This window comes from Ranitomeya imitator, chromosome 5, assembly GCF_032444005.1.
Source record: "Ranitomeya imitator isolate aRanImi1 chromosome 5, aRanImi1.pri, whole genome shotgun sequence".
Classification (NCBI taxonomy): domain Eukaryota; kingdom Metazoa; phylum Chordata; class Amphibia; order Anura; family Dendrobatidae; genus Ranitomeya; species Ranitomeya imitator.
Genome location: NC_091286.1, coordinates 87,821,618 through 87,847,743, shown reverse-complemented (window position 1 = coordinate 87,847,743; position 26,126 = coordinate 87,821,618). Strand labels below are relative to the sequence as shown.

At 43.9% G+C, this 26,126-nt stretch overlaps 1 protein-coding gene across 3 annotated transcripts in view; it reads right to left on the bottom strand.

Moving 5' to 3' along the window:
* Positions 1–26,126, bottom strand: part of FANCL (FA complementation group L) — a 117,822-nt gene that overhangs the window by 50,018 nt on the left and 41,678 nt on the right. For all 3 annotated transcript variants that reach the window (XM_069768911.1, XM_069768913.1, XM_069768912.1), the window contains 4 exons: positions 19,617–19,673; positions 18,325–18,422; positions 13,256–13,352; positions 1,338–1,406 (listed from right to left, as the gene is read on the bottom strand). In XM_069768911.1, coding sequence (XP_069625012.1) covers positions 1,338–1,406; positions 13,256–13,352; positions 18,325–18,422; positions 19,617–19,673 — 321 coding nt within the window. The remainder of the gene's footprint in view (positions 1–1,337; positions 1,407–13,255; positions 13,353–18,324; positions 18,423–19,616; positions 19,674–26,126) is intronic.

Genomic DNA, 26,126 nt, shown 5'->3' with positions numbered 1-26,126 from the left:
GCAAATAAGTAAGCCTGCGCAGTAGCGTCATTCACATTAGGCAAGCAGGAGGGCGGCATCGCAAGATGATGGGAGGCACCGAACCAGGACCTGCGACATCCATCGGACCGGACCGCCCCCCGGTGAGTATAATATAAGTTATTTTTCTTCTCTTACAGTTGGATCGGGGCTTATCTACAGTATTACAGCATGCTGTATATAAGCCCTGGAAGGCGGTGGCCGGTTCCCTTTAAAGGCAATGCTCCATGGGAGAAAACTATGCAAATTAGCTCTCTCACAGAATGAAAAAAAACTGATCTTGAATCACCTAGGAGTGGTAGCTAGTGGACAAGTAAAAGTATTTGTTCTGCACTAATGAGGGGCAAACACCCCCAAACAGTCTGTCTATAGAGGAGTTTTTGACTTGGCAGTTATCCGTCTCCCATAGTTTTCTCTCCCGTTCTGGATCACCATTAGCGTTTTTGCACGCACCACTCTGCGGAGTACAGTAAACTAAACAGCGTCCTCACGCGCTCCTAGGCTGCCGTCTCCACCGGGGGCGCAAGCGTCATCGGATCGTACCGGATGCGCTCTGACACTGCAGACTGTGGTTAAAAGCAACAACACTGGTCAGTTTTATGCAGCCACAGCATGGACTTCGAGCGGTCCGCGCTGCAGGTTTTCGGCAAAAAAAATATGCTAATAGAGAAGATTAAACTGGATGTACTAAACGGCATCTTACTTAACCCTTTTGCTACTGCTACTACAATTTTTTCTTTACTCTGCTGTCATATACACATAAAAACCTAAAATATACAAATAATAGAAGTACAAATTGATAATTTCTAAAAGAAATTGTGAAAATGCCACTGGCACTATACCAGCATAGTTACCTTCATGCAATACAATAATGATTTGTATTAAAAAAAAAAAAATGCATAAATATTGGATTAGACTTTGGACTACAAACAGGAGCCGGCAGTGGACACAACCTGTCGATTTTGGTAGCGCAGATCTCATATATGCTACATAAGCCAACATATATCTTCCCACATACACCAAGGTACATGGACCACGGACATGGGGGGTAATTAGATGTGTGAACAGCTTTTTAGCCGTTTAGTTAAAAAAAATGATAGCTTCTATATCCACCATGACTGGAGGCAGTATAGGGGTAGAGACGGCAGTAATAGGCTGTGATTAGACCCCAGCGTTCATGCATTTATAACCATCCCATCACTGTACTTAGAGGGGAACCCCTTCAAATATTTCTGAATTTGATATTGAAAGGATAATATTGCTCTTTTATGCAACACAAGAGCAGAGCATGGACTGGGTATGTACAAACACATTCTTACCTGTGGTGTCCAGGAGATGGAAAATGCTACTGGCAGATCTACACAGCAGTCTGGAGCTTTGTATGGGTACTGCAAAAGGAAAAAAATGAAAATAATATAATACAATGTCAAGAATTAACAATTAACAGCACATACCGGATAAGGCTACACGGCGCCTCTGACCAAGCAACATCGCTCCCCTAAAATCACAACTAATGGCAGTGCCTGTGGTCCCCCTGAAAATCGGCAGCTTTGGATTTTTTAATACGGTCGGGTCATAGTCACAATGGGACCGCATTCACCGATCGCTGCGATGTAGCAGTAGAACATTGAAAAGCAATGTCATCTGGCCAAATTAAAAATGGAAGACACCTTTAAAAATGGAATTCGTCACCAGGTTTTTACTACCCTATCCGCAAGCAGCATAAAGTAGGTAGGGGCAGAGACCCGGATTCCAGTGATATATTTCCTGGGTTGCTTGCTGCAGTTTTTCTCTGCTGCAGATCTACCAGATCTCTGATTGCGAAGCTCTGTATAACCCCGCCCTCACCACTGAGTGGACAGTGTATATAAAAGGCTGTCAAGAGAAAAAAAGCTGCCAATCAGAGGTGGGGGAGAGGCTAGACTACCTCGCAGCAGACCAAGTGATCCCCTCGCGATAATTTCCAGCATAAAATGACAATTTTATAAAAATTACAGCAAGCAGCTCTGTAAGTGATACATTGCTGGAATCAGGGTTTGACCCTACAAAATTCTGCCTTCGAGTCACATTCCTTTTACAGAGCTTTTTTTGTTCCATTTTTAACTGTGGGGAGAACTTTTTTGGCATAATTTTAATGTAAATATTTTTAAGTACAGAACTAAAGCATTCCCTGACAGCGTTATTGATGGCATAATTACCAGAGAGTACATCCACAGTTTTCTTTTTCACTAGGGTAATAGATTGGTTACAAAGCTTTTTGTGCACGTGGCCTCACCACATGTGCGGTCATTGGACACACAGAAGGCTCGGAAAGGAAGCAGGAGATTCTTTTGGAATTAGTCGGTGACCATTTTGCCCATTTTCAAGAAATGAGCAGGTAGTGTATATGGCAGAGAGAAAATTGCAAACATGCCATTTTAGTGGCCATTACATTGTACCCAACTTGTGCTTCTGGAGACACGCAATGCCAAATATGTAGACGCTAATTGGGTTAGGCACACAAAGGGAGGGCAGCCATTGGACTGTTGGAGAGACGATTTCACTGGATTTCTTTTTGGCGGGGGATCCATGACACTTTTCCAAGTCTATATTACCAGTAACGTTACACTCCTACCTATACTTCTGCTGACAGACCACAGGTCTCAGTGGAGACATCTTTCTAGTGGAGTGAGTGTAAGTTATCATTAGTAGCATTTTGGGGTACTTCATTTTTTTTATTGCTTTTGACGTTGGGTTCACGCTGAGCACTTACAGGGTTTCTGTCGAAATCCGTGAACAAGACAAAACCCCTGCTGGAACCATTCACGATCATGAGGCACATTGGTCTCCATATGGCCTCTGTTCCAGTAGAGAAGTCCACCATGTTTTTGTCCACCTCTAAAAAGATGTAAATTGTCGGCAAAGATCCCAGAGAATCCAAGGTGAAAATCGTTTGATTTTGACATATTCTGAGATGAAGTTGACATTTTCGGAGATACCGTGGCCCGATTCATCAGTTTTCTAGTGTTAAAAGCTTTGAAAAGTGGCATAATTTGGAGCTTCTCGAGGCTGTGTTAAAATTTGGAGACGTTTGGTGAACTCGTGCCATTTTCACTCAACTCCGAAAAAGAAGCCAAGAGCAAGGCAGCTGCGGCTCATCACACTTATGACTGGCGGCATTCACAACGCCATAATTCTTACTCAGCAGGTACGGAGTAGGATTTAGGGGCAAGGCGCACAAGGGTGTACGACAATCGTAAGCCTCGTGAATAGGGAGTACCTGACTCTGGCAATTCCCCTCCAGACTGGTGTGAACAACGCTGATCTAGATGAATCCGGCCCCACGTTTCTTAACAGAAGACTTTGATTGCTGTATATTCGATTTTTTGCATGGCGGAATGAAGAAAACACTGAATTTTTGCAATTTTTTTTTACTGTCTTCATCAAACAGATAATACAAAAATGTGACAGTTTTATTTGCTCAGGTTACTTTAGATGCGATGATCCCAATTGTATGTACTTTTTATTGGTTTATTTTTTTTTTGAGTTTTTAAATGAAAGCTGTAAATATAATGGCAAAACATTTTTCTGTGATTTGTCCCGGCTTTTTTAGACCAATTTTATTCAACTATTTTTTTTTTTTTGCTAAATACCAAGTCTGACTTTCCACTTTGATTGCTGGTCTGCCAGTCAATATTGGTCTCTCAGTTTCACCATGACATATGGCCTGTTAGAAACTACTTATAGCAGGGCACTAAGAGGCCATTGTAGCAGGACGATCTGACGGCCATGGGCTGCCATAGCCAACACTGGCATCCAGTGATCACATCACAGGAGGAAGGGGCGATGGTGGAGAAGGGGGTATAGCCCTCTCTGATTAAGTGGTTGCTATTGACCCCAATAGGGAGAAGATACAGCCAGGATCGGTGCTCCACTGACCCTGGCTGTTGCTGCAGGAGCTTGGCTGTCAGTTGCGCAGAGCTCCCTGCGGTGATCGGGTGGGGACTACTCCTGTGCCAGAATGATCACCATGGCGTAACTATACATCATGTTGTGGGAACCCCATAACAACCATAACATACATGTACGTCAAATGTTAGGAGTGGGCATGAGCCAAAGTTGGCATATTTCTACCAACTCCCCCCAAAACGAATCTGCAGCCCTGCTATTAATCACTCTGATCAGAGAACATACCCAATTCGTTATTTCTGCCGTGTCTATTGTTAGGCCTCCTAAAGGAGAAAAGGAGTCGCCCAAGGTTTGCTGTAAAGTTGTGTCATTGTGGTAACTTCCATGTTTTACTTTAAGAAACAGTTGCACTTTTTTTTTCCTTTAACAATTAAATGAAAGTTTTCTTCCCAATGAAGTATAAAGGGTAACGTCGTTTCTCCTTATGGAGAGGGACACGCCAAGCCTAGCATGTCAGAATTAGGAGACTTATAAGCCATGAATGTTTTTCTGGGAAATTAAAAATGGTAATTGTCTCTTCGATGAGGGGCAACACCCCGAATCACCATGTCTGCAAATAGCGATTCTGGGTTGGCTTTGACGCCGAGTCATATTGCAAGGCTCGTTAAAGAATTGATATGGATTTTTAAGATTGCTGCTTCTAATATGTGGCACTAGAGTTCAGTTTGCAAATTTAATTTCCCAGAGGCGCATGCATGGATTATAAGTCTCCTCACTCTGACATGCCAGCCTTGGTTTGTCACGCATTACCCCATAGATCCCAGTCCAAAGCCACTTACTTCACCAAATCAGATCTCATACTTTGCCCTGACTTATAGGATCCCTGCTGGAGTTCTAGTCCTTTCCCCAAAGGGTAAATATTGGCGTTACTTATGAGTCGCCATAGCTCTCGGATGTAACCACAAGTCGCAGGTGACTGTTTTACCACAGTACACAAATCATTAACATTTAATTGCATTACTTTGCATTTAATTAAAACCAATCTATTGAGTATAATTAATAAAGTTATATTAATTACAAGTCCTTAACACTTATCAATAACTTTAATAGGATGAGAAAATTAACAATAAACTTCCCATAGCCAATTAATTATACTACTTTAATTGGTAACTAAAAATATACTAGAGTACCTACGGAATTAATTACAAAACAGAAAAACTATATTACCTATAAGTGTATATAATAAAAAAAATAACCACATTGATTAATGGAAGTCACTAATGACTGGAAACAAGCGGCAATGCTTCATTTTACAATTACTATAAAACAATAACTATTAGTTCATTAATAACCTAACGAATCATAAGACTGTAATAAAGGCACGGACTGATCAAATTTACAACTTTAATACCTTGATAAATTAAAACAACTTTAATCTGGCCCCAGGTATCCCCTTCACTTAAAGGGGTTTTCCACAACGCACATTTTAAATAGATCTTGGAATATCTATTCTGATTCTTTCTGTAAGGAAAAAAACATTTCCATGGCTCTTTAAACACTTTTTTATTATCTCACAGAAAGAATCATCATTGATCCCCTGCCCCAATGCCTGTATACTTCTCTACTCCCCCCACCCCCTGCAGTGACTGAACCAGTATCGGTGCCACCCCCGTGACTAAAACCGAATGCTGCGGGGGGAATAAAGTTCATTTTCTCCCTGCAGTGTTCAGCTAAGTGCAGGCGCCAGGCAGGTTAGCATTGCTATTAACCTGCAGGTTAACCCCATAACTGCAGGTTAGTGGCGTTTTTTTTTTTTTTTTGCAGATGACAGGTTCCCTTTAAAGAGAACCAGTCAGCTGATACATGCTGCCCAATCCACGGCTGGCATGTATCAGGCACTGGCTACATTATCTAATGTTATGTGACTCAAACATACTTTAAAAGATATCGAGGACTGAGACTGCGATGTAGACTAGTCAGACAGGCGATTCCCAGCGGATTCTCCCCGCCCACTCCCCTGTATTGACCGGTCTGTGCCTATACCCACCATCTCCTAGTGGGAAAGGATTAACCTCCATGAACCTGCCTGTCCGACTGGTCTACAGCACGATTTCAGTCCTCGATGACTTTTGAAGTGTATCATTCTCTGAAATGCCGGAGTGTTTCAGATTCAACCATGTCTGGCTGAGATAATGCCGCCAGTGCTTGATACGTGGTGCTCATGGAGTGGGCAGCATGTATCAGAGAACAGGTATCGGCCCAAAACACGTACAATGTGAAGAGAGTTGAGCGAATTTGATCGGGTTCCTGCTTATTCAGCAAGCTATAGCACTTACCGAATAAGCTGCAGAGGTAACCCGGATACATGGAGCGCGCCGGCTGATCCGGCTGATCAGCTATTCGGCGCCACATCTGCACTCACGACACATGCATGGAGAGTCTGTGTGTTGGGTTCTCCATGCATGTGCTGTGACAGTGACACAACTGCGACACATATATCTGCGACGCCGGACCGCTGATCAGCCGGAGCGCTCCATGTATCCGGGTTCCCTCTGCAGCTTATTCGGTATGTGCTATAAGCTTGCCGAATAAGCAGGGACTCAAGCAAATTCGCTCAACTCTAATTGTGAAATCCGTGGAGTTTTGTTTAAGGGCCGCCTCAGCCTGAAATACGTAATACTGAAATTTCATTTGTGGGTTTTGTTCATGGCCCATGTTTTAAAAAAGAAGGCAAAGATAGAAACCATCGTCATGGCATATTGGATGGTGGCTTATCTATCTTCTGCTTTTAGGCTTCATCTTTAGGACTGTTGCCGGATCTCCTCTGTGCACATGAAATGCGTGCGTTCTTATCCCTTTCACACCGAACGCCGGATTACACTGGCACCGTCACAAATATTCTTTGCCCCCGTTCCATTTGTCATCTCCTGGGCAAAGATAAAAGCTGAAAAATTGAACTACTTAGCTTTGTGAGCTTAGGGAAGTCGGAGTGGCTAGAGGCAAGAGAGGGCATTATTGAAAAGTCACAAACAGTTCAGAAAACCCAGGTTTAAATAATGAGGGCCTCGGATTTAATGCGGGCACGTTAGCTTCTTCATTTAATGTACCAGCTGCTTCTTTATACACAAAGTAAGCAGTAAAAACACCGCTCTCTTTATGCCGACTCTTCTCGCTGATGGCAATGCTGTCTTCGACAGTAAAAACAAGCAATATTAGATTACTGAAAGGATTTTTTTTTAAAAAAGGACGCCATTGTCTATTGCGGGGGAAGGCTGCTCTGTTTCACTAACTTAATGATGTAGGGTAAAATTAGCGAGATCCCTTCCGAGGAAGAAGGCACATAGTAATCACCTTTATCGCATTGCTTAACAGACTAGTAAGTGAAACAGTTATTTCGCCAACTGTGAAATGGCTTTAAAAGAAAACAATTCTTCAGACAATTTACTTAATAACTTAAGCTCTCAGAAGTAACAGTAGTCCTTACTAACGACAGTACAAATTCATTACAATATCCACTTATATATGTATGAAAAGAGGCAGAACATTTATGGAGGCTCTTAATGCCTCTGCGAGACCCGTGTAGAAGAGATTAATACTTTCGGCACGGCGATTTTTAATTATTTGGTCTTGAATACATACACAAATAGAAGACCTGCTTTGCTGGGCCGAAACGGGCAAAACGGATTCTGGTTTATTAAAAAAAAAAAAAAAAAAAAAGGAAAAAGTATTAATTGGATAGAAAAGTTTTCTTAATATTTGAAGCAGAATTTGCTGTTAAAGAACGAGGTTGGATGTATTCTGCTGGAAACAATAGAATGAGGGGTATTAATGAGAGACAAAAACAAGAATATAGGAGATTTTGGTCTTTTTTTTATATTAAAATAACATGTTAAGGGTTAGAAAAGAGATTATCTGCTGGTGAGATGCCGAGCTGCCAACGTCTCTAAATTCAAAGACATAAAATAGGGGCTGGTAGAATTGGTGCTGGTGTCGCCAACGTCAGATAGAATGAAGATTGTGCCACTCTCATTGAACAAATGTCATCTACACCAGCTCTACCAGTTCCTACTTCCAGGTTCTCCTCCCAGATAGCTCATGAAAGTCAAAGGTTCCTACATTGCATTAGGTACTGGCACCCTTAAGGTACCTTCACACATAACGATATTGTTAACGATATCATTGCTTTTTGTGACGTAGCAACGATATCGTTAATGAAATCGTTATGTGTGACAGCGACCAACGATCAGGCCCCTGCTGGGAAATCGTTGGTCACTGAATAAAGTCCAGAACTTTATTTCGTCGCTGGACTCCTGCTGACATCGCTGGATCGGCGTGTGTGACACCGATCCAGCGATGTCTTCACTGGTAACCAGGGTAAACATCGGGTAACTAAGCGCAGGGCCGCGCTTAGTAACCCGATGTTTACCCTGGTTACCATCCTAAAAGTAAAAAAAACCAAACACTACATACTTACCTACAGCCGTCTGTCCTCCAGCGCTGTGCTCTGCACTCCTCCTGTACTGGCTGTGAGCGTCGGTCAGCCGGAAAGCAGAGCGGTGACGTCACCGCTCTGCTTTCCGGCCGCTGTGCTCACACAGACTGTACAGGAGGAGTGCAGAGCACAGCGCTGGAGGACAGACAGCTGTAGGTAAGTATGTAGTGTTTGTTTTTTTTTTCTTTTAGGATGGTAACCAGGGTAAACATCGGGTTACTAAGCGCGGCCCTGTGCTTAGTTACCCGATGTTTACCCTGGTTACCGGCATCGTTGGTCGCTGGAGAGCGGTCTGTGTGACAGCTCTCCAGCGACGCTGCAGCGATCCGGATCGTTGTCGGTATCGCTGCAGCGTCGCTTAATGTGAAGGGGCCTTTACTCCTTTCAATGCTATACGCAGTATTCCCTTTTACCTGATTTCCTGGAAATTCTCATTATTGATGGACACCACCTCCAGCAGTTGAGTGCTGCAATTGGCAGATACTGTATGTGCTTCCAGCAGGTTATGGTAGCCCTTCACTTAATACCATCTGAATTAATAACAGCTATTCACCTTAACAAAGACTTTAAGAAAAGTCCCACCATAATCTGGGCATGGTCTATGTACTGCACATCTACCTCAGTCCATCTGCTTCCTCCAGGGCATTTGGTTTCCCTCTTCATTCTTCCCAAGGCTCCTAGACGGAGTCTGGCAGCATCTCACTCAACATAGCCATATACTAGGCTTACCGCAGAAAAGAAAAAGTGCCAATATCCAATGTGACGGCCCCTTACACATAAATCGGCAAGGTCATGGACATAAGGCTGCTTGCAAAAGTATTCACCCCACTGACTACTCATGTGTTTTGCTATCTCACAACCTGGAATTTCAGTTTTTTTTGAGAGTTGGCATCAGTTCATTTAAACAATATGCCTACAACTCTGAACCTTTGGTTTTCTTTTTAATGTGAAGCAAACAAATAGGACAAAATAACTGAAAACTTCAGAGTCCATAACTATTCACCCCCCAAAGTCATTACTTTGTAGAGCCTCTTTTTGCAGCAATTGCAGCTGCAAGTCGCCTTGGATAAGTCTCTATTACCTTTCCACAACTTGCCACTGGAATATTTGCCCACTCCTCAAGGAAAAACTGCTCCAGCTCCTTCAAATTAGATGATTTCCTTGGGTGAACAGCAATCTTCAAGTCTGACCACAGATTATCTATTGGATTAAGGTTTGGGCTTTGACTAGGCCTATCCAAAACATTTACCCTTAAAACCACAAGAGTGTTGCTTTAGCAGTATGCTTTGGGTCACTGTCTTGATGGAAGGTGAACCTCCATCCCAGTCTCAAATCATTGACATATAGAAACAGGTATTGCTATAGTATATCTGTGTATTTTGCACCATCCATCTTTCCCTTGGCTCGGACCATTTTCCCTGTGCCTGCTGCCAAAAAACATCCCCATATCATGATGCTGCCACCCCGTTTCACTGTGGGGATGGTGTTCTTGGGGTGATAAGCTGCGTTAGTTTGGTGCCAGACATAGCACTTTCCTTGGTGGCCAAAAAGTTCAATTTTGGTCTCATCAAACCCCAGCACCTTCCTCCATATATTTGGGGAGTCTCCCACGTCTTTTGGCAAACTCAAAACGAGCCTTACAATTTGTGTGTGTAAGTAAAGGCTTTTTCTGTCCACTCTTCCATAAATGCCATCTCTATGGAGTGTATGGCTTATTGTGATCATATGGACAGATACAGTACTCTGCCTGGGAACTCTGCAGCTCCTTCAAGGTTACCTATGGTCTCTGTGCTGCCTCTCTGATTAATGCTCTCCTTGCCCGGGCTGAGAGTTTTGGTGGGCAGCCCTCTCTTAGCAGGTTTGTTGTGGTACCATATTCTTTCCATTTGACGATAATGGCATCATCAGAGATTGGGATATTTTTTTTTTATAACCCAACCCATGATTTGTACTTCTCAACAACTTTGTCCCTGACTTGTTTGGAGATCTCCTTGGTCTTCATGGTGTTTGGTTAGTGGTGCCTCTTGCTTAATGGTGCTGCAGCCTCAGTGGACTTTCAGAAAAGGTGAAGTGTATATACTGACAGCCATGTGACACTTAGGCCTCTTTCAGACATCAGTGCCTCCGGTACGTGTAGTGACAGTTTTCTCACGTACCGGAGACACTGACACACGTAGACCCATTCAAATGAATGGGTCTATGCACATGTCTCCGTGTTTTCACGGACCGTGTGTCCGTGTTGAAAACACGGCGACATGTCAGTTTATCGCCGGCAGCACGTACCGCAATACGTGCCGCACACGTGCACACGGAGAACAGTGTGCACTCTCCTCCGTGTGCACGTACCGCCCACAGGAGAGACAGCGCTACAGTTGAGCGCTGTCCCCTGCGTGCGGTGCTGAATCCAGAATTCATCCCTACTTCCCAGCAGCATTTGCTGGAAAGAAGTGATGAATCTTTTTTTTTTTCTTTTTTTCACCATAAAAATAAAGTTTATTTGTCTCCACCCGCCTCCCATCCCCTGTGCACCCCCCCCGGCTGGCCAGGAAATACTCACCCAACTCCAAGCTCCAGCGATGTCTCCTCTCAGCGGCTGCAGCCTGTGCTGTGTGAGCGGTCACGTGGTCCCGCTCATTACAGTGGGGGAATATGTGCATATTCCTCACTGTAATTAGCGGTCCCACGTGACCGCTCACACAGGAGAAGCTGCAGCCGCTGAGAGGAGAGAGGAGACATCGCGGGAGCTAGGTGAGTATTTCTATGCAAGGGGCCAGGCGGCGCATGGGGGATGGGAGGGCGGAGCTCAGCAGAACTTTATTTTTAACAAAAAAAAGGATCTTTCATCTCTTCTCTCCTGCGGGGGAGAAGAGATGAATGCGGCTTCAGCACCACACAGGGGGGACAGCGCTTAGTGTAGCGCTGTCTCCTGCACGGTCCGTGAGGTCCTCAGGCGGCACACGGATGCCGCACGTGTGTCACACTGATGTGCTACGTGAGCACACGGACACAGATAATTCCGGTACCGATTTCTCCGGTACCGGAATTATCAGGACGTCTGAAAGAGGCCTTAGATTGCACACAGGGGGACTTGCTTTCACTAAGTATGTGACTTATGAAGGTGACTGATTGCATCAGAAATTTTTAGAGGCTTCATCTCAAAAGGGGTGAATACATATGCACATGCTAATTTTTAGCTATTTGATCCCATACATTTAATTTCTGCCTATATTTTTCTCACTTCACTTCACCAACTTAAGGTACCGTCACACTAGACGATATCGCTAGCGATCCGTGACGTTGCAGCGTCCTGGCTAGCGATATCGTCCAGTGTGACAGGCAGCAGCGATCAGGCCCCTGCTGTGCTGTCGCTGGTCGGGGAAGAAAGGCCAGAACTTTATTTGGTCGCTGGACTCCCCGCAGACATCGCTGAATCGGCGTGTGTGACACCGATTCAGCGATGTCTTCACTGGTAACCAGGGTAAACATCGGGTAACTAAGCGCAGGGCCGCGCTTAGTAACCCGATGTTTACCCTGGTTACCATCCTAAAAGTAAAAAAAACAAACAGTACATACTTACCTAACGCTGTCTGTCCTCCAGCGCTGTGCTCTGCACTCCTCCTGTACTGGCTGTGAGCGTCGGTCAGCCGGAAAGCAGAGCGGTGACGTCACCGCTCTGCTTTCCGGCCGCTGTGCTCACACAGACAGTACAGGAGGAGTGCAGAGCACAGCGCTGGAGGACAGACAGCGTTAGGTAAGTATGTACTGTTTGTTTTTTTTACTTTTAGGATGGTAACCAGGGTAAACATCGGGTTACTAAGCGCGGCCCTGCGCTTCGTTACCCGATGTTTACCCTGGTTACCGGCATCGTTGGTCGCTGGAGAGCTGTCTGTGTGACAGCTCTCCAGCGACCAAACAGCGACGCTGCAGCGATCCGAATCGTTGTCGGTATCGCTGCAGCGTCGCTAAGTGTGACGGTACCTTTAGACTATTTAGTGCTGATGCAGCACACACAAATCAGATTACAAAAATAATTAAACACAGGTTGTAATGTAACAAAATAGGCAAAAAGCCAAGGTGAGGGACACTTTCGCAATCCACTGTATCACAAATCCCTTTCTTTACAGCTGTGCAAAGGGACCACAAAGTCATGGCTTTTTTTTTTATGCTTCATACGTTTGCCAAATTTTATAGGATGCATATTTTTCCATACATTGATACAACTATGAGATGCATAGTGACGGATTGCTAGACATGACCATGTTTTTGCACTGTTCAAAGAAAAAAATAAAAATTTCCTGATAGGATGAATAGACATTCCATATCTAGAGCTACAGCGGCTAATGGAACAGTGTTTGGTGCTTAAATCTGCAATATTGAAGAAAGAAGATGCGGCACTCAGCAGTTCGAATTAATGGGAAAAAGACCTTTATTCCATTCCTTGGGATTAGGACTAAAACATGATGTGCAGGTTACAGAGGCAGAGTGGACACTGCCCCTAGATTTATGATGAGCTAAGGGGACTGAAGACGTGGCAGAATCACTCATTCCTGTGATAAAACAGGCAGGGTAATGTTTTATCTCCCAAAAAGAATCAGCTGAGAACCCATTCTGTAATGTCTGTATACTTGTTTCCTCTTCTGGCCAGGAATTATGGAAATTGCGAATATAGTCCAACATGGCGATTATACAGCACATAGCAGGGACACATTTATAAGATTATCTCAACACCGGAACATTTTTTAATCGTAGCACTTATTATTATTCAAAGATCTATTGATTAAAATATACTTTGTTGGTGGGACAACCCTTTTCAAAGTACTTTAATAGAAAGCTAAATAGCAAAATATAGACACTTACCCTGGCACCTAGCTTCACAATGACAACGTGTTCACGACCTGAAGAATCTTCAATTTTTAATTTGATTGAACTGAATTCAGTATCTACAAATAATAATCTAAAAAAATGGAAAAAGTAAAATATCTGAGAACACCCCAGCTTTATTGCCTTTTAACACTAGCAAAAAATATACCATAATTATTAAGAAAAACGGACAAACCATTTCTTGACAATAACTACATAAACAATTTAAACAGTCCTTCATAAGAACATATATAAAAGACTTTCCAGAGTGTTTTACCATGTCACTGTATTTTCTGATGGTTATTCTCACCTTCCGACGGCCCCCGATCTCCTCAGCGGCGCTCCCGGCGGCTTCCGCTCCCAGGGATGCATTGCGGGAAGGACCTTTGTGATGTCACTGTCACGTGACCACGACGTCATCCCAGGTCCTTCGCGCATCCCTGGGAACGGAAGCCGCCGTGTGCACCACTGAGAGGCGGGAGGACTCCGGGGGCCATCGGAAGGTAAGTATATCAATATTTTTTATTTTAATTCTTTTCTTTTTTTTAAAGGAAATATGGTTCCCAAGGTCCTGGAAGAGAGTCTCCTCTCCTCCAGACCCCGCTACCCGCGCATATGAAGCGCTCATTTTACGCATGGTGGGCATAGCCACATGTGTAAAGTGAGCGTTTCAATGCATTCCTATGTGTGTGGAATCGCCGCGATTCCGCACAAAGAATGAGCATGCTGCGTATTTTTCCGCGATGCGATTCCGCCGCAGCAATAGAATAGCATTGCGGAATCCCATTGAATTCAATGGGCTGTGTTGTGCATGCGTTTTTGCAGTGTTTTCAAGGCGAAAAAACGCGGCAAAAACGCATACAATCCGCAACATGTGCACATAGCCTTACAATGGTATTCTGACGTTAATAGCTTTGAACAGTTGCTAAATTTTGGTGCAACTGAAGGCTGTGGTAACATTTTGAGATAATTGGTGTTCTCACGACATTTTTGCCCAGCTCTGATAGAGTTGGTCGAGCAGGGAAGGACTTGGGTGGGATGAGCAGTGGTATTTGCTACTCCACAAAACATATTCCAGCAGTGATTGGAGAAGGATTTGTGGCAAGGTGCACACAGAGGTGCACGCCACTCGTCTGACACTCCTGATTTATGAAGAAGTATAAGTCTGATACATCTGATTCCAACACACTTCCTCATCAAGACTGGCATTTTTCATGGAACACACATGACCGGTGTCCAGAACACACATGACTGTCGGCAGCGTCCAGAACACGCATGACCGCCAGCAGCGTCCAGAACACGCATGACTGCCAGCAGCGTCCAGAACACGCATGACCGCCAGCAGCATCCAGAACACACATGACCGCCGGCGGCGTCCAGAACACACAAGACCGGTGGCAGGATCAAAAATACACATGACCGCCTGCGGCGTCCAGAACCCACATGACCACCGGCGGCGTCCAGAACCCACATGACCGCCGGCGGCGTCCAGAACACACAAGACCGGCGGCAGGATCAAAAATACACATGACCGCCTGCGGCGTCCAGAACCCACATGACCACCGGCGGCGTCCAGAACCCACATGACCGCCGGCGGCGTCCAGAACACACATGACCGCCGGCGGCATCCAGAACATACATGACCGCCGGCAGCGTCCAGAACATCCAAGACCAGTTTACACACAGCAATTTGCATGGCAATATTGCAGATGTAAACATACAACTGCAGTTAAGTCTACTGGTATCTACATATTTTGCCTGGATGCAGCTGCTCTAAATGCCCTGTATCAAGAGATTTCACTGTTGTTTGCCCAAGTCTGAACAATGTAATTAAGTTTCAGATGAGCTAATTTAAATGAGATTAAACTTTGACAGACATATTTGCATTGTAAATGTGAAAGCGTGTTTGCAGTTTCTAATAAACATTTTAAAGTATAAATTATTTGAATTATTACAGAGGGCAAAATACATTGTGCATTAGGCTCTGGCGTGCCCTATACCAGCGCTGTGGGGAGCACAACACTGAAAATTTTTTTTTACTATCATGAAGTTTTAGATCATGTTCTCTGGCCGGGTTTCTTCTTACTTCTACATTTTGTCAGATTTTTGGTAGAGGAAAGGCTAACGAAAATCTCGTAGTCAGGAAAAGGTTATCAGATATTATGTAGGAAAAAAGGCAGACAGAGTGATGAAGATTTACAGAAAAGATTGAGAGGAACATATATTATTGCAGTAATGTCAGAATTTGGTGTTAAAAAAAAAAAATTCATAGATTATGGCAAACGCCATTTCTGAGCCATAGTTTGTAACTTTTATGAATTTTCTCTGCTGATCTTGCCACTTTCAGAAAAAGTGGACAGAGCATAGCGCAAGCAGGGCAGAATGCTATGCACCATTCAACAAATTTATTTGGTGTATGTCAGAAATCGGCTGGTGTAAGTTTTTATTTCTGGTGCTCGAACAGCATCAGACTAATTTTATTAAAGGGAAACTGCCACCAAGCTTTTACAAATTACAGTTATATGAAAAAGTTTGGGCACCCCTATTAATCTTAAGCTTAATATTTTCTAAAAATTGTTTTTTGGCAACAGCTATTTCAGTTTCATATATCTAATAACTGTTGGACACAGTAATGTTTCTGCCTTGAAATGAGGTTTATTGTACTAACAGAAAATGTGCAATCTGCTTTCAAACAAAATTTGACAGGTGCATAAGTATGGGCACCCCACCAGAAAAGTGGCATTAATATTTAGTAGATCCTCCTTTTGCAAAAATAACAGCCTCTAGTCGCTTCCTGTAGCTTTTAATGAGTTCCTGGATCCTGGATGAAGGTATTTTTGACCATTCCTCTTTACAAAACAATTCCAGTCCAGTTAAGTTTGATGGTCGCCGATCATGGACAGCCCTCTTCAAATGATCCCACAGATGTTCAATGATATTCAGGTCTGAGGACTGGGATGGCCATTCCAGAACAGTGTAATTGTTCCTCTGCATGAATGCCTGAGTAGATTTGGAGCGGTGTTTTGGATCATTGTCTTGCTGAAAGATCCATCCCCTGCGTAACTTCAACTTTGTCACTGATTCATGAACATTATTGTCAAGAATCTGCTGATACTGAGAGGAATCCATGCGTCCCTCAACTTTAACAAGATTCCCGGCGCCGGCATTGGCCACACAGCCCCAAAGCATGATGGAACCTCCACCAAATTTTACTGTGGGTAGCAAGTGTTTTTCTTGGAATGCTGTGTTTTTTGGCCGCCATGCATAACGCCTTTTTGTATGACCAAACAACTCAATCTTGGTTTCATCAGTCCACAGGACCTTCTTCCAAAAAGAAATTGGCTTCTCCAAATGTGCTTTTGCATACCTCAGCCGACTCTGTCTGTGGCGTGCTTGCAGAAACGGCTTCTTTTGCATCACTCTCCCATACAGCTTCTCCTTGTGCAAAGTTGACCGATGCACAGTGACACCATCTGCAGCAAGTTGATGCTGCAGCTCTCTGGAGGTGGTCTGAGGATTGTCCTTGACTGATCTCACCATTCTTCTTCTCTGCCTTTCTGATGTTTTTCTTGGCCTGCCACTTCTGGCCTTAACAAGAACTGTACCTGTGTTCTTCCATTTCCTTACTATGTTCCTCACAGTGGAAATAGGCAGGTTAAATCTCTGAGACAGCTTTTTGTATCCTTCCCCTGAACAACTATGCTGAATAATCTTTGTTTTCAGATCATTAGACAGTTGTTTTGAGGAGCCTATGATGCCACTCTTCAGAGGAGATTCAAACAGGAGAACAACTTGCAAGTGGCCACTTTAAGTAGCTTTTCTCATGATTGCATACACCTGACTATGAAGTTCAAAGCTCAATGAGGTTAGAAAACCAAAAAAAGTGCTTTAGTCAGTAAAAAGTAGGTAGGAGTATTTAAAACAAGAAAACGATAAGGGTGCCCATACTTATGCACCTGTCAAATTTTGTTTGAATGCAGATTGCACATTTTCTGTTAGTACAATAAACCTCATTTCAAGGCAGAAACATTACTGTGTCCAACAGTTATTAGATATATGAAACTGAAATAGCTGTTGCCAAAAAACAATTTTTAGAAAACATTAAGCTTAAGATTAATAGGGGTGCCCAAACTTTTTCATAGAGACAGAGACCCTGATTCCAGTAATCCATCACTTACTGGGCAGCTTACCATAGTTTTGATAAAATCACAGTATTATCATCAGGAGATTGCCACTAGAGGACCAGTAAACCTTCTGCCATGTTGTTTTCCATATTCATGAGCTCTGTATAGCCCTGCCCCTCACCATTGATTGGCTACTATTTGTGTACATTCTGCATAGGCAGAAAGCTATCAATCAGTGGTGGGAGCGGGGTTATACAGAGTTCATGAATATGGGGGACTACATGGCAGCAGGTTTACTAGTCTTCTAAGGATAGAACCACTGCTGTATCAGCAGGAGATTATCAAAAATACAACAACCAGCTCCGTAAGTGTCAGATCACTGGAATTAGGGTCTCTGTCTCTAGATTATTTTGCACTCAAATTACCCAGTAAAAAACAGTTAACAGATTCCTTTTTAAAAGAGTGCAGTAGAGAAGATAGATACTACATATCTGTGCTGTTCCAGCTCTGTACACCGTTTACCTCTGGCCACAGAACCTTCTAACAGCTGGTCAGTGCGGGTGACGAGTGTCAGACCCCCACATATCTGATATTGATCAACAATTCTCATGATAATTTGCCCTTGCAATCACGATGTCAATGATGTTTCTGAGCATTCAAACATCAAGCAGATGTGAGGGAGCAATTATCCATTAACATTAATGTGCTGGGTGACAACCACAAGTTCTCTTACACGTGTGCATTCTGCTGCTACAAATGTCTTCCCAGATTCCTGTAGGTAAAGCATGTCTACTGCCCGCTCCTATGTTGGGATGGAATTATTTCTACACTTGTGTGTCATAATAATTGCGAGGAGCCGATCGTCCATACTGTTGTGATATAGGTGACAGAATCATGACAGGTCAAACTATCTAACAGAGGAAGAAGATTCTCCAGACATACTTATCCCAGCCTAAGTTCTCGATGTCCTTAACAAGGGAGGAATAATACTGCGGAGCAGGTGACGCGTCTATGGAATTTGTGTTCTTCAGAGCCGCATCCTGAAATAGAACATTGTTCAGATTGTGTTTCAGGTTTAGGCAGTTATGGAGGATTTCTACACATATCTCAGACTGGTCGTTTCAAAAGTACACCCCTGTAGAGGCATAAAAAGCCCAAAACTTCCCAAGTTAAAGAAGATAAAAAAGTATACTGTAAAGTATAAGGATCATTTTTAATGGAAGTCTCTGAATAGATTAGGAGACTAATTCAATGGATAGAAAAAAAAAGTATAACGATGTACTGTACTAAGTGGTGGAGTGCAATATACAGTCACGATGATGCAGCGCAACGTTATAAATACTAGATTACTGAAGAAACTGCTTACACCGCTTCCTAACGTAGCAAAATGACAAAAAGCTTTATGCTGGTTTCGCATGTACGATGTGTACTCAGGGGCTAAGAAACAAACTACACAGGTAGATACAGCTGTTAGTCAGGTGGGCGGGGACTGAATACATCGGACTCATCCGCTCTCTCAGGATCGGGAGACTCATAAAATGCACATTTTAATATCAGGATTGCACAGTCATTCTGACATGGGTTTTCAAAGTAAGAAGGCCAATCTTATCAGGTCTAAGAGATTTATTAAATAATATGTGCAGTTTAGATCGTGAAATTTGGTGACAGATCAGCTTTAAAACATGACGGCGAAGCTTCTCTTATGTAATGGGGAACTAGGTCCCATCTAGGCTACATTTGCTTTGCTCCGATAGGGAAAATAGCCTCTAAGCCCTAATAGCTCTGCAATACAGAATGTGACTTGTACCCGTGGTGAAATAGCACAAATATTTTACTACTATATTTTGCTGCAAATAAAAGTCAAATAAACTGGGAAGTGACACGTGCAACTTGCGAAAAGCAAAAGAAAAGCCAACACATTTGCAACTCTGTGTTGCACGTCGAAAGGCGACAACGTAGGAAGTGGCAACATCCAATGCTGTAATCTGTCACTGCGATTTCATGGTCGCGCCCCACGTCATCGTGTGACCCTAAGCCGAAATGATCATTGGGAGAATCAGGTCTGACGCTATAAGACGACAAATGGACAATATTCTCAACACCCGCTCGTCCTTATTGAGTCAAAGTAAAGCATTAAACAATATAACTGCTATTATTAATATATGTGATAACATTATAGAAAAATGTATGTTACATGCCTGCCAAGCTAAATCATACAGATCACTGCTACTTACCAATATAGTCTTTAGCTCCATCATAAAGCTGCTCAGAGTTGGACTGTGCTGTAACCTCTTCAGGAAGAAAAAGTGGAAAGAAAGATTTTGATAAAAGTTCCATAGAAAGTGTTTGTCCAAAATATCATAACGTGTTCTACATAAAGATGTTAAACTACTATGATATAACAAAAAAGACAATTCACAAAGTCACCAAACTATACATGTGTTTAAAAAGTAACTAAACCTTTTGTTTTTCATTTAACCCCATCCAGCTTGCTCCAATCTAAGTACTTTAACTCCTTTGCATGCTGATGTCAATAATGACAGAGGCAGGTGAGAAGTCTGACAGAGGGAGATCACTTCCTCTGTCAGCCTTTCAGCTTTCCCCAAAGCAAAGCACAATCATGGCGTGTCATTGGCTGCTATGGCAACAATGAGCCATAACAATGGATGCAAGTCCGTCTATCAGATTCATACAGTGGTGAGGTCCTAGAGTCTGTCAAACACTAACAGGATAGATAATGCACCAGTCTACCTAAGTAGTTCAGTGTATTATCAATGCGATTAAAGAATCACACACTCAAGTCCCCTGGTGGGAACAGCAAATCTTTAGAGAGTGCTCAGGTGTCAGAAAAAGGTACCGTATATACTCGAGTATAAGCCGACCCCCCTAATTTTGCCACAAAAAACTGGGAAAACTTATTGACTCGAGTATAAGCCTAGGGTGGAAAATGGAGCAGCTACCGGTTAATGTCAAAAATAAAAATAGATACCAATAAAAGTAAAATTGAGACATCAGTAGATTAAGTGTTTTTGAATATCCATATTGAATCAGGAGCCCCATATAATGCTCCATACAGTTCATTATTGCCCCATAGATGCTCCATATAAAGCTGTGCCCCATATACAATGCTCTGCACCGTTCATTATTGCCCCATAGCTGTGCCATATAGTGCTCTGCACCGTTCATTCTTGCCCCATAGCTGTGCCATACAGTGCTCTGCACCGTTCATTGTTGCCCCATAGCTGTGCCATATAGTGCTCTGCACTGTTCATTATTGTCCCATAGCTGTGCCATATAGTGCTCTGCACCGTTCATTCTTGCCCCATAGCTGTGCCATATAGTGCTCTGCACTGTTCATTATTGTCCCATAGCTGTGCCATATAGTGCTCTGCACCGTTCATTCTTGCCCCATAGCTGTGCCATATAGTGCTCTGCACCGTTCATTATTGCCCCATAGCTGTGCTGCCATATAGTGCTCTGCACCATTCATTATTGTCCGATAGCTGTGCCATATAGTGCTCTGCACCGTTCATTTTTGTCCCATAGCTGTGCCATATAGTACTCTGCACCGTTCATTCTTGCCCCATAGCTGTGCCATATAGTGCTCTGCACCGTTCATTATTGCCCCATAGCTGTGCTGCCATATAGTGCTCTGCACCATTCATTATTGTCCGATAGCTGTGCCATATAGTGCTCTGCACCGTTCATTTTTGTCCCATAGCTGTGCCATATAGTGCTCTGCACCGTTCATTATTGTCCCATAGCTGTGCCATATAGTGCTCTGCACCGTTCATTATTGCCCCATAGCTGTGCCATATAGTGCTCTGCACCGTTCATTGTTGCCCCATAGCTGTGCCATATAGTGCACTGCACTGTTCATTATTGTCCCATAGCTGTGCCATATAGTGCTCTGCACCGTTCATTCTTGCCCCATAACTGTGCCATATAGTGCTCTACACCGTTCATTCTTGCCCCATAGCTGTGCTGCCATATAGTGCTCTGCACCGTTCATTATTGTCCCATAGCTGTGCCATATAGTGCTCTGCATCGTTCATTATTGTCCCATAGCTGTGCCATATAGTGCTCTGCACCGTTCATTATTGTCCCATAGCTGTGCCATATAGTGCTCTGCACCGTTCATTATTGTCCCATAGCTGTGCCATATAGTGCTCTGCACCGTTCATTATTGCCCCATATGTTATGAATAGGTAATTCAGAACCACAATGGACCTTGAAGTTCAGAGCACACAAAGTGACCTGTCAATAACCAAAAATATAGGACGAGCTCTGAGACGTGGGAACTCTGCTGACCGCAATCCCTAATCCTATCACACCACACTAGAGGTAGCCGTGGATTGCGCCTAACGCTCCCTATGCAACTCGGCACAGCCTGATAAACTAGCTAGCCCTGAAGACAGAAAAATAAGCCTACCTTGCCTCAGAGAAATTCCCCAAAGGAAAAGGCAGCCCCCCACATATAATGACTGTGAGATAAGATGAAAATACAAACACAGAGATGAAATAGATTTAGCAAAGTGAGGCCCGACTTACTGAATAGACCGAGGATAGGAAAGATAGCTTTGCGGTCAACACAAAAACCTACAAACAACCACGCAGAGGGGCAAAAAGACCCTCCGCACCGACTAACGGTACGGAGGTGCTCCCTCTGCGTCTCAGAGCTTCCAGCAAGCAAGAAAAACCAATATAGCAAGCTGGACAGAAAATATAGCAAACAAAAGTAACACCAGCAGAACTTAGCTTATGCTGGGCAAACAGGCCACAGGAACGATCCAGGAGGAAGCAAGACCAATACTAGAACATTGACTGGAGGCCAGGATCAAAGCACTAGGTGGAGTTAAATAGAGCAGCACCTAACGACTTAACCTCATCACCTGAGGAAGGAAACTCAGAAGCCGCAGTACCACTCACATCCACCAACGGAAGCCCATAGACAGAATCAGCCGAAGTACCACTTGTGACCACAGGAGGGAGCTCGACCACAGAATTCACAACACCCATAGCTGTGCCACATAGTGCTCTGCACCGTTCATTCTTGCCCCATAGCTGTGCTGCCATATAGTGCTCTGCACCGTTCATTATTGTCCCATAGCTGTGCCATATAGTGCTCTGCACCGTTCATTATTGTCCCATAGCTGTGCCATATAGTGTTCTGCACCGTTCATTATTGTCCCATAGCTGTGCCATATAGTGCTCTGCACCATTCATTATTGTCCCATAGCTGTGCCATATAGTGCTCTGCACCGTTCATTATTGCCCCATAGCTGTGCCACATAGTGCTCTGCACCGTTCATTATTGCCCCATAGCTGTGCTGCCATATAGTGCTCTGCACCGTTCATTATTGTCCCATAGCTGTGCCATATAGTGCTCTGCACCGTTCATTATTGCCCCATTGATGTACCATAGAAAGCTCTGCCATTGCTGCTGCTGCAATAAAAAAAAAAAAGCCATACTCACCTCTCTTGCTTGCAGCTCCCGGCGCCGCTCCATCTTCTCGGCGTCTCTCCGCACTGACTGATCAAGCAGAGGGTGTCGCGAACACTATATGCGTCATCGCGCCCTCTGACCTGCACAGTCAGTGCGGAGAGACGCCGGGAAGATGGAGCAACCCCTGGTGTGTAGAACGGGGATAGGTGAATATGCGATACTTGCCTGCTCCCGGCGTCCCGCTCCTTCCCCCGGACAGCTGGTCTTCGGTGCCGCAGCCTCTTCCTCTATCAGCGGTCACCGTTACCGCTGATTAGAGAAATGAATATGCGGCTCTACCCCTTTGGGAGGGGAGTCCATATTCATTTTTCTAATGAGCAGTCCCACGTGACCGCTGAAGAGGGGAAGATCTGCAGCACCGAAGACCGTGGGACGGCAGGGGGAGCGCCAGGATCGCCGGGACTAGGTAAGTATGCCTCAGCCCCCTCTCCCCCTCACCCGCCGACTCTGCCACCCACCGTGACTCGAGTATAAGCCGAGAGGGGCACTTTCAGCCCAAAAATATGGGCTGAAAATCTCGGCTTATACTCGAGTATATATGGTATATATGTATGAACACATACATATACACTATACATACACTGCTCAAAAAAATAAAGGGAACACTAAAATGCCACGTCCTAGATATCTCTGAATGAAATATTCCAGTTGCAAATTTGTATTCATTGCATAGTAGAATGTGTTCAGAACAATAAGACATAATTATCAACGTAAATCAAAATGACTAGCCCATGGAGGCCTGGATTTGGAATGATACTCAAAATCAAAGTGGAAAATCAAATTACAGGCTGATCCAACTTCAGCGGAAATGCTTCATAAAAAGGAAAAGATGTTCAATATTGTTTGTGGCCTCCACGTTCCTGTATGACCTCCCTATTGTACAACGCCTGGGCATGCTCCTGATGAGGCGGCGGATGTTCTCCTGAGGGATCTACTCACAGACCTAGACTAAAGCATTCACCAACTCCTGGACAGTCTGTGGTGCAATGTGACATTGGTGGATGGAGCGAGACAGGATGTTCCATATGTGCTCAATCGGATTCCGGTCTGGGGAATGGGCGGGCCAATACATAGCTTCAATGCCTTCATTTTGTAGGAACTGCTGACACACTCCAGCCACATGAGGTCTGGCATTGTCCTGCATTAGAAAGAACCCAGGGCCAACCGCACCAGCATATGGTCTCACAAGGGGCCTGGGGATCTCATCTCGTTACCTAATTGCAGTCAGGCTACCTCTGGTGAGCACATGGAGGGCTGTGCGGCCCTCCAAAGAAATGCCACCCCACACCATTACTGACCCACTGTCAAACCGGTCATGCTGAAGTATATGGCAGGCAGCAGATAACTCTCCACGGCATCTCCAGACTGTCACGTCTGTCACATGTGCTCAATGTGTACCTGCTTCCATCTGTGAAGAGCACAGGGTGCCAGTGGCGAGTTTGCCAATCCTGGTGTTCTGTGGCAAATGCAAAGCATCCTGCACGGTGTTGGGCTGTGAGCACAACCCCCATCAGTGGACATCAGGCACTCAGACCATCCTCATGGAGTCAGTTTCTATCCGTTTGTGCAGACACATGCACATTTGTGGCCTGCTGGAGATCATTTTACAGGGCTCTGGCAGTGCTCCTCCTGTTCCTCCTTGCATAAATATATACATATACATACATATACATATACATACATATACAGTTAGGGCCAGAAATATTTGGACAGTGACACAAGTTTTGTTATTTTAGCTGTTTACAAAAACATGTTCAGAAATACAATTATATATATATATAATATGGGCTGAAAGTGCACACTCCCAGCTGCAATATGATAGTTTCCACATCCAAATCGGAGAAAGGGTTTAGGAATCATAGCTCTGTAATGCATAGCGTCCTCTTTTTCAAGGGACCAAAAGTAATTGGACAATGGACTCTAAGGGCTGCAATTAACTCTGAAGGCGTCTCCCTCGTTAACCTGTAATCAATGAAGTAGTTAAAAGGTCAGGGGTGGATTCCAGGTGTGTGGTTTTGCATTTGGAAGCTGTTGCTGTGAGCAGACAACATGCAGTCAAAGGAACTCTCAATTGAGGTGAAGCAGAACATCCTGAGGCTGAAAAAAAAGAAAAAAATCCATCAGAGAGATAGCAGACATGCTTGGAGTAGCAAAATCAACAGTTGGGTACATTCTGAGAAAAAAGGAATTGACTGGTGAGCTTGGGAACTCAAAAAGGCCTGGGCGTCCACGGATGACAACAGTGGTGGATGATCGCCGCATACTTAATTTGGTGAAGAAGAACCCGTTCACAACATCAACTGAAGTCCAGAACACTCTCAGTGAAGTAGGTGTATCTGTCTCTAAGTCAACAGTAAAGAGAAGACTCCATGACAGTAAATACAAAGGGTTCACATCTAGATGCAAACCATTCATCAATACCAAAAATAGACAGGCCAGAGTTAAATTTGCAGAAAAACACCTCAAGAAGCCAGCTCAGTTCTGGAAAAGTATTCTATGGACAGATGAGACAAAGATCAACCTGTACCAGAATGATGGGAAGAAAAAAGTTTGGAGAAGAAAGGGAACGGCACATGATCCAAGGCACACCACATCCTCTGTAAAACATGGTGGAGGCAACGTGATGGCATGGGCATGCATGGCTTTCAATGGCACTGGGTCACTTGTGTTTATTGATGACATAAGAGCAGACAAGAGTAGCCGGATGAATTCTGAAGTGTACCGGGATATACTTTCAGCCCAGATTCAGCCAAATGCTGCAAAGTTGATTGGACGGCGCTTCATAGTACAGATGGACAATGACCCCAAGCATACAGCCAAAGCTACCCAGGAGTTCATGAGTGCCAAAAAGTGGAACATTCTGCAATGGCCAAGTCAATCTCCAGATCTAAACCCAATTGAGCATGCATTTCACTTGCTCAAATCCAGACTTAAGACGGAAAGACCCACAAACAAGCAAGACCTGAAGGCTGCGGCTGTAAAGGCCTGGCAAAGCATTAAGAAGGAGGAAACCCAGCGTTTGGTAATGTCCATGGGTTCCAGACTTAAGGCAGTGATTGCCTCCAAAGGATTTGCAACAAAATCTTGAAAATAAAAATATTTTGTTTGGGTTATGTTTATTTGTCCAATTACTTTTGACCTCCTAAAATGTGGAGTGTTGGAAAAGAAACGTGTACAATTCCTACATTTTCTATCAGATATTTTTGTTCAACCCTTCAAATTAAACGTTACAATCTGC